At 32.0% G+C, this 13335-nt stretch overlaps 1 protein-coding gene across 1 annotated transcript; it reads right to left on the reverse strand.

The window, feature by feature from the left end:
• Positions 1 to 2576: 2576 nt before the first annotated feature.
• On the reverse strand, positions 2577 to 12422 carry Bm10420 (Uncharacterized protein; the record flags this gene model as incomplete). Its single annotated transcript, XM_043078617.1, has 28 exons — positions 2577 to 2700; positions 2958 to 3076; positions 3251 to 3348; positions 3492 to 3587; positions 3740 to 3829; positions 3912 to 4089; positions 4222 to 4440; positions 4592 to 4720; positions 4887 to 4973; positions 5400 to 5614; positions 5735 to 5905; positions 6008 to 6134; positions 6359 to 6537; positions 6621 to 6713; positions 6830 to 6956; positions 7028 to 7125; positions 7356 to 7512; positions 7829 to 7942; positions 8223 to 8387; positions 8467 to 8533; positions 8601 to 8677; positions 8876 to 8968; positions 9205 to 9372; positions 9458 to 9568; positions 9815 to 9971; positions 10184 to 10631; positions 11270 to 11812; positions 12368 to 12422. The coding sequence occupies 28 exons, from the start codon at positions 12420 to 12422 to the stop codon at positions 2577 to 2579; spliced, it is 4305 nt and encodes a 1434-aa protein (XP_042934551.1).
• Between the last annotated feature and the right edge of the window lie 913 nt (positions 12423 to 13335).

The following is a 13335-nucleotide window of genomic DNA, read 5'->3' on the forward strand; positions in this document are numbered from 1 at the left end:
GAATGAAAAATAAAGTAGCAGAATGAATTTTTTTATAAAATTAGAGAAGAAAGAAAAATAACAGAAAAGAATACGTAAAAGTTTGTTGTGGATGAAATAGTATTGAAGTTGGTGCATAGAACCATAATAATATAATATTAATTAACGAACAGATATATAAGGAAGATGACTATAAAACGTAATTTATTTCTAACATAATAACATTTTTTAATGCATTCTAAAAAGGATTTTAATAAAACCTGAAAGAGAACAGGAAAAGGAAGAATTGGAAAATGAGAAAATGGAACCTTCCATTTGTATTGTTATTTGTCAGATATTGGTCATTCAACTTTTGGTCAACGATCAAAAATTTTTCTTAAAAGCCGATGTCTACAATATGAACATTTAGAAATTTCAAAAAATGAACTGCGACTTTTTCCTTTGGGTTAACATTTTTTCTTTTCCAAATGACATCCTATTGCTTAATGATGGCGAGTGAATGATATAATCCTGAATTTGCGTGCGCTGTAGCAGCTATCTTTTTTGATCAATAACTCAAAATCAATTTATTACCTTGATTTTTTCAACTCTTCAGATACGTTTTCAGAACCGGCCAAATATCCGAATGATTTCAGTTTGTACTAGCCAATATGATCAGAAAATATTGCCAAAATATTTGCCAGTAACTTCAGTTCTCTTTCAATCACAACGATTTTGTTTTACCAATGATCATCTGATGTAAAGGAAAAAGTCATTATTGCCTCAGAACACTTCACAGTGATTTGAACTATTTATCATTAACAGAGGATCGTATCAGTAACTACTCTTCTCTTTCACCCAAGTTTTACGTAATTTGGAGTATGCTTAATTTCTAAGAGTAGATTCAATTTATTCCTGTACATTTCAGATTTCTGTTTGTCTAACATTATTAAATGTGTCGGGTCAGCATTGTGTTTTGATCTAAAAAGTTAATGGAAGCACAAATGAAAACCTTCGGTTCTTCTTGCTGAATTGTTTAACTTCGAATCCAGCAATTTTGGCCAAGGTAGAGTTGGGATATTTGGCCAATCTACGCATGTCTTATCAAGGACCATTAACATCGAGAACAGAACAAAGGAATGGAGCGATAGCTGAATAACCATCATGAGATAAGATCTCGACAAACAGTACGATGAACTCTTTTATATCAAGAACTGCCGTTATAGCGGAAACTGGTTATCATCTCAGATACTTTGATGCTGCGAAATAAAAACAATAAAAATGATATATTAGTTTACTTGATACTAATTTTTATTCTGGTAAGCATCACAAATACATATCTGTCGAGAGTGAACAACTACTCTAGAACTACTATTTTTTTAAATAAACATGCCAGGGTAAAATATTTTCATAAAAATGGTTCATTTCATTTCATTTAACATGATGCCATTGTCATAACATATTGAGCGGATGACAGTGGCTTTAAATACATTATTAAGCATTTATATTGTGCTTAAACCTCTTTTTGTGCCAATAACTGTGGATAGAGAATTTTTTTCTAATTTCTTCACCTACTTTAATTGAACAACCATTTTACGGAAAAACTTTTTCAGTCGTTTACTGTATTCGAACTATTCATTCTTCTTGTCAACCTTGTTCTGCTGTTAAATTTCTTACGTTGGCACTAATGTTTAATTTTACGAAAGTAAGGCTAAACAATTGAACAAACAATCGATTACAATTGCGTCACTATTAAAACATCAATTCTATAACCTTGAAATTGATTTTGAATACTGAATGAAAGGAATGGAAAATAAGCAGATCAAATGTATTACTTTAATTGATTAAGTGAATTAAGTAACCAGCGTGTCATATTCTGTCAGATCACTTTTATATCTCTTTATTTATTATTTCCCGGCAAAATACACCAACCAAATGGCTGCATAAATCGAAAAAGTGGCCAATGGCAAGAATCCCAACCACAGTTGCAATTCCGGTTCCTCGATTTCATGCTATAGCTGCTTAAGAGAAATCTCTCGAAAACTGACAAATATGTGGCACTTGACGCCATATCACCACTAACATTGAAAATATTAAATGACAAATAATAAGCTAAAACTTAACTGAATAGAATCAACTTTAAACCCGAATGTAAATACTTTTCCGCTTCAGTGAATTTCCTTTGTCTAGAGAACGCGAAGTACTTTCATATTGGAAATTTACGAGAATTTGATGTAAAATTTATTCACTTGCGGGCATATATTTTAAAAAAGGGAAAAAGATTAACATTTATTTGAACAAAATTCATTCTGCTTAAGAAATTAATTAGTAAAACAAAACGTAACAACTACAAGAACAATAAAATCATGTAAAATGAAGGAACAAAAATTTTCTTCCTTAGTTAATGCAAACCATAAATTAAGCTTATGGTGTGAAATAATTATATAGCAAAGTACAAAAGACATAACGCCAAGTTAACATAAATTTGATTTTGAACTTTTTTTTTTGAGTTTCTGAAGAAAAAAGGACAGTTCAAATGAAACATGGGAACACAAGCTCTTCCTATCTTACCATTTCAAGAAAAAAGAATGAGCAAAAATCAAGATAGATGGAATATTTCAATGATATTCATCGCCAAAGGATCCCCAGGAATCTTGACGATGAAAATTCTCGAATGCCTTTTCCTTTTTGATCGTCCATTTATATGTCACTGGCAACAGTCTTTTCACGAGATTTGAATAACTAAAATTAAACAGTTTCTCAGTAAATTTCGAAAGTTTTTTTTTTTAAAAAAAAAAAAGAAAAAAGCAGTTTAATGTGCTACAATATAAACAGAAATATAGGATAAAATCAAGTATAGGTTCGGAATAGAATTGGAACGAGAACAATTAATTTAATGATGAGAAATAATCTCGATAAGCAACCATATTTCGCCATTAATAACTTTTTAACATATAATCTGATACCGTGAATAGAATAAAAGAAATTCAAATGATTACTTTGGCGTGTCTGGACAGAAATCTTCAGTGTGATCCGTTAATCCGCAAATGGTACATGATCCAATATTTTCGAGAAATGGATGGAACACTGTACGTTCCTTCTTGACGTATTTTCCCACCTGGAAGTAGTAATGATATTAATTAGCCTATGCATGAACTGCAGATGAACATATATGCTAAAATTTTTGCAATAAAGAAATGCATTAAAACATAAAGCAATTCACTGCAAGAAAGAAGAAAAATAAATCAGGATGGTTTTCAACATTAATAATATATCCGTTAAATGAACTTGCCGAATCAGAACGTCTAATCGGAACGTTTTCCTTTAAATTAGCAGTTCTTTTTTTCGTTCTTTGTTGCCATTGCTTGGACTTTTCTTTCCGTGCTAACCCTAAATATAAGCTGGAAGATGTTTAAATATTTTTAAAATTAAGTATCTTAATAAGTAGAAGACGGATTTATCTTTTAACGATGAAAATTCAGAGAACACAAAATTGTTTACAATTACTACTAAAAAATTTTTGATCCACTTACTTCTGGGTACTATTTTCTTGGTCCGCAAATTTAAATTTGACAAATCGCATGGAAGCGAGTAAGAGCGCCGCATATCGATAGTACCCTTAAAATTAGCTGAAAAGGCAAAAGAAGTACACATAGCAAATATATGATGAGAAAGCAAAATGTGAGCAGACATATTTCATCTCAAATTTCCAGCATAAGAAGGTGTACATTATCACGCCTACAAGAAATCTACAAAACAAAAGAAGTAGTGAATGCTTTACCTGCACTGGCACCAAAATCCAGTTCAAGATCGAAAGCATCAATTGGCATGACAACAAATGGATCATATGGTATTTCCATTCGAAATATTTCTAAATTTTTTAAGAGGGAAATGTAATGTAATGTAATGAACATTTAAAATTTCTAAATTAAATGAATCCGTGAAATTCCCACCATTGTTACGATCACGCGATACCGGAAGATTCACTGATTGGCTGGAAGTATTTCTTTTTCGTGGTCGAGAATGAGAATTATGAAGTGCAGATGGAGTATCTTGCCATATGCTTCCAACTTCTGCTCGTAAATCGAATGGAAGTCTTTTTTTTCTGTTTAGTTTTGATACATCTGAGGGCTATAATATCAAATATTACCACAGAAAACAGTTTGCGCTTGAGAGAACAACTCTGTTTCGAGCATAATTCTAAAGAAGTAGAAAGTTGAGTGATAAACTTCATACAAAACAACAAAATGAAACAGAACATACCACATCTTCATATTTATTCTTCAGGGCCGAAAATGGCATCAGTTTTACACCACCGATACTCCACACATACATTGGCCGTGCGTAACCAAACATACCTGGTCCCGATGTTGGCCTATTCCGCATCCTGCTGGCACCTCCACAGCAATGATAGTCAGCAGTTTCATTCAAAAACTTATTCATTTGGCATCGCTCCCATGGCGTTTGTTCATCATGACGGACCTAAATTGAGATATTAATGAACAAAGAAAAAAGATGCTATATTTATATATTGGTTATAAATTATTCTCCGATGAATGTATTTCTTATTTAATGTTGAAAGTTTTACAAAAGAGATTGACCAATAGTGGACAGTAATGGACAATAGTGTTACCCGTTTGTACTGCAATAATCGGGTTGGCTTATACACTTTCACTTCAGATGCGCGAGATGGAGGAAGATGATTCAAATACTCTTCTATTTCTTCTATACTTTTTCCACAGGGAATCCATTTTTCCATCACCTTAAATTCAATGATTTCAAAAGATGAAATATTTTTTAAGTTGATTTCGTGCAGAATTATAGAAGCAATGAAAACATTTAGGCCTTTTAAAGGATTGTTTTACTGAACTAAATAAAAGTACGTCCTCTGATATTAGATTACAACAAAATTAAGTCATGAAAGTGACTTCAAGAATTGGATCATTCGGCCGTATCACGCATTTTTGATGAACTTCGAAAAACAATCGATTCATTCCTCGTTCTAGCTCATCATCCTGAAATTATCGAGGATCTGAATCTCCCAATATAACATGAAATGAGTAATTATGAGCAAATTAGCTTTCGAAAACTACAAAGGATATTTACATAGATAAAAACAATATTCTCGGATCGATTACAAAAGATGAAATTTTGCACAGTTCACTTTTTTAAAAACAATTCAACAAAACGTGGATTGTTAGACGAGGACTTTTTTATTCTTTTATGGCGTATCAGGTATCATAGTCCATACGCACCTAAAAAAAGTCTCTCAGTGAAAGAGAGAGATGAAGAGGAAAATTTAGTAGAGTTTAAACATTGTATCGCTGAGTAATCGCTGAGATTAACAAAAGGAAAGACTAAGGTAATGTGATTAAAATGACATTAAAACAGAAAATTATTTGAGGGAATTTCGATACTGTTAAAAATGAAATTTGACTGACTTTTAGACCGGGTTCATCCTTCCATCTTAATAAACATAACATTGCTTTCGCGTCATCGGTCCCGAGCACTTTAGAATTTGCTACGTAAGCTTCTGCCCACTGTAAAACACGATGTTTCGCATCAAGTACTGCTTCCTCATTCACTTGCCCTGATTTCTGGACTCGATTTATGAGACGAAATATCCATTTAATCATTTCTCGCAGGCTTCTATCATCTATAGAATAATTTCTTTTTTTTTTTTTTTTTTCACTACAAATCGCAGCACTTCATAACAGTAAAGTTTAACAGTTTTTGATTTTAAAAGCTGATGTTAAATCGTTTGGTAAAAACCCACATTTATTACCGTATCTCCCGAGATTGTGTTTGCATAAGCTCGTGATTCGATTATTTCTATTTGAACGCATGAAAATTTTGAAAAGAACCAGAAATTCAATGAAATAAAATTCTGGGATATCGTTGAAATGTAGAACAAAAGCGCTTTCCAAATCCAAATTATTAACATAACCTAAAAAAGCATGGAAATTTTGAATGCGCAAAAGTTATTTTTCGAAAGCGTTTCAAAGATGACTGCCACATCAATTATTCATTTTATAATTAACACGCTCACCATCAATCAGAAATGCTAAACTAAAAAATGGTTTCGGCTTGATACCAGCGTAAGTAATAGGTAACAATTTTGCAACCCATTCAATCCGTGCCCGCTCATCTGTTTCATCCACCGGTCTCTCTGGTATCTACAATAAGCAAAATACTCTTCTGGTATGCTCCGCAAATGACCTTATAATTCGAAAACTACTACTCATCCTAAATTTATTTATACAAGTCTTATTTGACATTTGAACATGTTGCGAAACATCATATTCATTATAAAACTTTAGGATGAAATAATTAGCATCTTAGTAATTAATTAAATGATTTACTATAAAGATCTTACGAACGACTATAAAGTAATACTTACGCTAACTTCTCTTGAGGCAAGTAATTTACGAAGCAATATTTTCGATAAATAGTAATCCGCTTGCCAAGGAAATTCCTTTTTAACAACTAATTCATCCAAATATTTAAGCGCATTTTCAGTAAAACAATTTTTTGTAATTAGACGAGTTAAACGACTTTCCAACCTCGAAAGAACTAAATCTACAAAAAGAAGAAAATGTATCATTAACACAGAATTTAAGATGTGTAAATTTAAAATAAAAAATACAGTGTCATTGTCAAACCTATGTAGAAGTAACGAGAGCCACGGACTGCATTACGATGTGGAAAGGTATACTGCAAATAAAATGCTCCAATTAATTGAATCAGTTCCACTTCTGCAAATGGAAACCGAAAAGAGATTTCAGAGAAAACGATATAATGTAATGTCTCTTTATAATCCGTTCGCTTCTTTACACTTCTGAAGTCAATAAAAAGTGTAATGTAAACTGACTTTCCCCAGTTTGAGTTGTTATATTGTCATCATTGTAACAATGTTTGTACTCAGTGTAATCGAATGACCAAGATATGTTCACGTGACGCGAATCCAGTAGCCTTCCGATTGTAATCGCAGCACAAATCTTAAATATTTAACAGTGATTGAAAAACGAAAGCAATTGTTATATTAATTTATACAATATTTTAAACTTACTTTACGTATTGGCCTCTTTAAGTTTGGGATTAGTATTCGATTAATAACAGTGGCCGGATTCAAGATGCTGCTACATGACTCTTGATCCATGCAAAGATCTGCAAAACATATCGCATTAATCATGTCAATTTTGTGATTAGTTTTGTTTAATTCAAATGTCGGTTACTTAAAAATAAACTATCAAAATTACTTGAGTATCGAATCTCAAAAAGTAAACTTTTAGCCATAAAGGCAACATCAATGATTTTTTTCATTTATCTTATGACATTACCATTATTTGCATCATCACAGAGTATTGCAAATTACTGAAAGCATAATGAAATCTTACGGGCAATGAAAGAATCATAGCGACGATGTATAAATTCCCTGTATGGGACAACCATTAGAAATTCCATTATAAAACAGTACAAATTTAGCGAAGTGTTATTTTTCGGTTGTCTCCGTCCTACTAAATACTCAGTTACTGTTGGAAGTAAACGGAAAGCCTGAAAACGATTGAAAGACATAATACAAGGATAATATTAAATCGTTCGTGTCACTCATTCACAACTGATAGTAAGTCGATGAAACATCTGGCAGACTAATGCTTAAATATGTCAGTTTTAAATTATGACCATACGAGCGTCAATCTTCTCTACTCTAGAAACGATAACTTCTGATTTCATCAGTTTTAATTTCACAAATAAATTATTTTCTTTATAGAATGTTCTCCCACCACTTTAGAATACATAAAACTGAACGGAAAGTAAGGATTAACTATGATAGTAATTCTCTTAAAGTATTCACTGAAATAACTTCTACCTTTAATAATAAAGTTGGCAGCCTTCTTTCTGCATTTATGATTCCTATGACTTCACTCCAGAACCAATCACTCTCACAATAAAAGATCAACTGACAGCATAGCTTCTGTGCAAGCTGAAAATAATTAATCGCTGCTTAAAAAGAATTTCCCACATGACTGAAACACTTTTTTGGTATAAATGGTTATTCTAAATAGAAAATATTACTTTATCGTATTGGAAAAGATAATCCATTAATAAAACTTACATCTTTTAATTACAGGTAACACAAAGGTAGAAACAATTATCCAGAATTTTTGGAAGTTCAAGGATGATTAAGCATCTAAAACTATGTACCCACAACTGATTATAATAAACTATATGAGTAGACAAAATAAACTATATGAGTAGACAACCTTGTCAGCTCCTTTCCAGATATTATGTTCATTCCTAATCATTTCTTGAGCCTGAAGTATGTTGTAGCAACAAGGATCCTTTCGATCTTCTTCAGAAAATAGCTTCAGATCAGTTAACTTATCGAGATTTTCCATATTAAGAGCTTTGATATGTTGGATGAGTAACTGCAATCGCAGTGAGCGTTAATTAACATTTGCATGAGAGGATATTTTCGATATTAAATAGCTTTCGTTTTAAAAGTACCTTGAAAAACGATAATTGTATTCGAATGTTGGCATATTTCACAACCAGTGGTTTTGTTTCCATCGTCCTGAAAGTATACCGCCAGTTATCTTCAATTATTCATTGCATATAATTCCGTTATATAAAAAACTAACCGTTGAGCTGTTCGCAAAGATGATGTGAAGAAGCGGTGATCGATCAGCAAATCAAAATGAGTAATAATTGCTAAATCCTGCAAGAAAAAGAATGAAATTTCCAGCAATTTCATTCTAAATATTGAGATATTTAAAAAAAATAAAATAAAATAAACAAAACAAGGGCATATTTTCTAAAATTAATTCGGTGACACTTAGATCTGAAAAGATTTTTATCTTATTAATTATAACTAGCTTTCTTACTCATTGACCGTAGTAGTAATTAATGAACATACCGTTTCGTATAGCTTCTCAACATCGTTCGGCGTAACCAGGAATAAATTCAGATCGAAAAAATTATATGACTCGATTGTTTTAACAACTCCCTTCTGAAACAGATTGAGCAAGGAATAGTTTTCTTGCATCATTTCATAGATTAAGGAAAAAATAAGAAAAATAATTAAAGACAATTACTAGTATTTATAAATCCTTGAAGAATTAAGACGTACAAATAAGGACGCACTAGAACTTTCCTAATTATGCAGATAATAGCAGCTAAATGATCAAAGTGATCAGAAGAAGAGTGGAAAAAATTCCTGTATGGAAAGGTTGTTTAATAACTGACCTCAAGAAGATTATAAACTTCGTTTCTCTTGATGAATTTAACTATATCGAAAAGAAAACTACAGGAGATAAATTCTCTCCGACCTCTTTGTCGTTGTAAATATGTGGAATTTCTTGCTTCATTATAAACTGATTTTAAAAAACGCACTTCGCGTATGACATCATCCTTCTGAAATTGAAGACAGTTCATTTAAAAAATGAAGGCGAAAAAATATGCAAAAAGTTCTGAAGTGAAGAAATAAGTAAAGACACACCTCATATATGGTCGTATTAAAGGTTGGATTGTCAATTATGCATCGAAGTAGAAGGAAGCCATTAATGCGAGCGTATAAAAGAACGGCACGAACAACATTCTCATATAATGCCTTAAAATTATAAGAATTGAAATTATGTAAAGAAGGTTATTTGCATATAACTGCCGGGTCATAAGTAAAGAGAAGTCGCTCTTTTGAATTTTAAAGGGGACAACATCGCATAATTAAAATTAAAAATGAAAATTAGTTTCTCATAAATGACGTTGTTCAAAATGATAGTTTCCTTAATTTCAAGCACGAATTGACGAACTGATAAAAAGATAACGGTTTCATAGTATGTAAAGATATAGCGCTTGCTTTTACAAGTTCAAACTCCGCTTCTGCCGAATTGTTAATATTCAATCCGATATCAAAAACATTCTTAAGCGAGAAATAATAACGATTGCTAAGAAATTTAATTCCAATATAGTGCCTCAAATCCTTAATGCTTTTGAACATGGTCCTGTGTTCCTTCCTGAAAAAATAAAAATATAAACATTCAACAGTTTATCTTTAAAGAAATAAGTTCTAACAAGATATTTTAGGATAAATATTTAATGGAGAAAGTTAGGTGGTAATTTAGTATAAAGTTCAAGCATCTAAGAAAAATAAGCATTTAAAATTCAAACTTCTAAAAAAACAGAGTGATAACTTGCGGAGGAAGAAAACTTTGGTGAGAAGACTTACCTATATGTGAAATCTATAATTTCCGTAATAACACTAATTACTTCCAAATTGCTAATACTGGAAGAAACTGTTCTTCCCGGTTTGTTCATCGTTTGGATAGCTGTAATTACATCATCTGAAGATTGATACGCATCCCTCAATAGCTGCTCATTTCTTCCCTTAATCTTCGGTTCCATAAGGACTTTTCCTCCTTGTGATTGTTCTGGATTCAACGTTACTTCCCATCTCTCTTTATTTCCTTCACTGCTCTCAATCTTCCGCTTTTCTTGATCTTCTTTATTCAAAACCACGAAATCGATCTCACTAACACTGCTATCAGTTTCGCTTTCTGAATTCATTTTTAGAATTCGTTCTGCAATTTGCTTCGGTCTGATTCGAACTTTTAGTTCACCACTTATTAATACGATTGATACTTCTACCAAAACTTCACTGCTTCCGGGTTTCTTGGCTGAAATTATCCTCATTAAAATGGATTATAGCTTCCTGATATCATAATACTAAATGACCAAAGTAAATTCAACAATTTTGCCGAAAAAAGAATTAATTTAGGTAATAATTAATAAAGTGAAAGAAGAGAAAGAGTGAAAAACAGCAGAAGAACAACACAAAATGGGCCACTAAGATTCAGAAGGTCAGTGTGATATTAGTTGACCTCATGCAATGGGATCGATTGACCTCTTCTTTTCCTCCGCTTTATGACAATATGCATCAAATAAGGAATGAATTTGCACAGCTCAGAAGTCTAGGCTAATGATGGAAATTAAAAGGCAAAATTAATTAAAAACTTTCCGTCTATCCCAATAAAAATTTCAGCCAAAAAAATCAAGTGAGATATTTTTCGGGTCTTTCAGGCATGAAGGGTCATCGGTCACTGTAAGTATGGTCATGTTAACTAACGATGTAAATCTGGAAGGAGTTTTAATAAAGCCAAGGATCATAAATTCAACCTGAACATCATATTTTCATATGAACTGATATGCGGTATTTTAACTATATGAAGCTACATTTCATTACCACTTTTCCATCACGAGTTACTTTACTTTCTAGGAAATTTTCTCAGGAATTCAACGTCAAAGTTAAACCTACCGCTTCCACAATTTGATGGGTCAAGGAGTACCCCTGTTACATTTGCTTTTGAATTTATGCAAGAAGTAGTTTCAGCTGTGTCCAATTTTTTGTTGCTAAAAGATCCACATCCGTCTGAAGAAATTACATCCTGATCAGCAGTTATCAGTAGTTTCTCTTTTTGAATGCATTTTTCCTTGCCTGATGCTTCACTGATGTCACCCACAACGTTATTGTCTAACGTTACCTTTTGTTCAGAACGTCCCAAAGATTCTTTCGGAATAACTTTTTCATCTATCGTCAGTTTCCTGATATCAGTCACAGTAACATCCTTCGCACTGACCTTTTGTTCAGTAATTTCCAATGATTTAAAAGCATTCCCTCTGATTTCTGACTGATAGACGGCACTCATAGCAACCCTTTCCTTCCTATTAGTTATTTCTAATGGGTCTGTTTTTTGTGGCTCATTTGTCTCCGTTGCCTCAGCTTGTCGTCTGACATATTTTGGTATTTCCTTTTTGCAGGTAATATTCGTCTCAGTCATTGATTTCGAAGCTTTTTCGTCTAAAAATATAAAAGTTTTGTTGAAGCCTGAATATAACTATTATGAATACATGGAGAAATAATACAAACTTGAGAACTTTCTTTATCTTCTTCCTCTCTATCCTAATCTCTACTGTCCCTTTTCTTCGGAATGCTTATCTCTGTTTATTATAATTGAATTAGCTCACAAAAGAATAAATCTTCCAAATGACTAGCCGATGTTTCAAATCTTCGGAAGGTTTTCTAGGCTATCATACTTATAATCGAAAGATAACATGCAAAAAGAGGAAATGTATGCGACAGCAACTGCAATTGTCAATCGCGTGAATAATAGACTTTTCTTTGGAATTAAGACCTGGCATAATATATATATTTTTTACTATGTCTTTTTTGTAATATATATATTTATTTAATGTTAAATGTGCAAATTTTTCTTCAATAAAATTAGTTTTACAGGAAATAAAATGAGCAATAGAGTACAAATGTGCTAGAAATATTAATAATATGAGATATTAAAATAGGTCTAAACTCATTTTCCATTTGTTACTTATAGCTATAACACTATAGAAAGAATACCTGGTTGAAAGATGTCAGATACCTTGTCACTATCCAGTTTCGATTTTCTTGACATTTTATTTCCTGTAAATTATAGTGATATTCAGTAAGAAGTAGTGTCGATTATAGTGATATTCAGTGAGAAGCATCGCGAATTCATGTCATTGCTATTTTTCTAAGCAAACTATTGATAAGATTATCCTGTTGCAGTCTATTGAAATTTGAAATGAGATCTAATTTCACCATACATTAATTTTTATCACATCATTGCAATTCACATTGGCGATTGAATAAAATTAAAATTATACCGAATATGATTTCCATAAATCGAAACCGAAGCAAACGAAGTCTTGGACGTTAGCACTTTTTTTTTTATAAAAGCAGCCAAAAACTAACAATTCATATCCCTAAGAAGCAGATAATTGATTCTTAAAGAAAAACTGATCCCAGCTATTTGAATCAAAAATTGAATTCAACACTATTTATATCACAACCTTAACAAAAATCTTCCCAGCCAATATATAGTCAGCAATTAACCCTTCTTTTTTTTTTGCTTTTGGAAATTATGCTGATCTGCTCATCTATCACTGTCATGAGACATTAGAGCAAGCGTTTTGTAGATCAAGATGGATTTAGCTAAATTAGGAGAAATAGTAGTTCCAAACTTCAAGATTTCAATTTGTTTTTTTTAATCGCTTTTCTATTCTGGGTCTTCTTGCATGTTATTCTGCCATCTGAAGCTTATAAGCACCAAGATATTGAGAGTTGTACAACACTTGTCCGTTAGCATTAGACAGCAGATAAAAAACAAGACACAAAGTTATAATAGGCCTAGTCTTTGCTCAAGTTACTTTTCGTAATGAAAAGAGACGTAACCTGTGATTTCCACAACCTTATTTGAAGATTTTCAAAGTGTTAAGAATCATGAATTCCGTACAATTTAAAAACATTCTGAAAACAAAGGATATTACTAAAATCATTCTACACTA

This window comes from Brugia malayi (genome assembly GCF_000002995.4).
Source record: "Brugia malayi strain FR3 genome assembly, contig: Bm_v4_Chr2_contig_001, whole genome shotgun sequence".
NCBI classification, from domain to species: domain Eukaryota; kingdom Metazoa; phylum Nematoda; class Chromadorea; order Rhabditida; family Onchocercidae; genus Brugia; species Brugia malayi.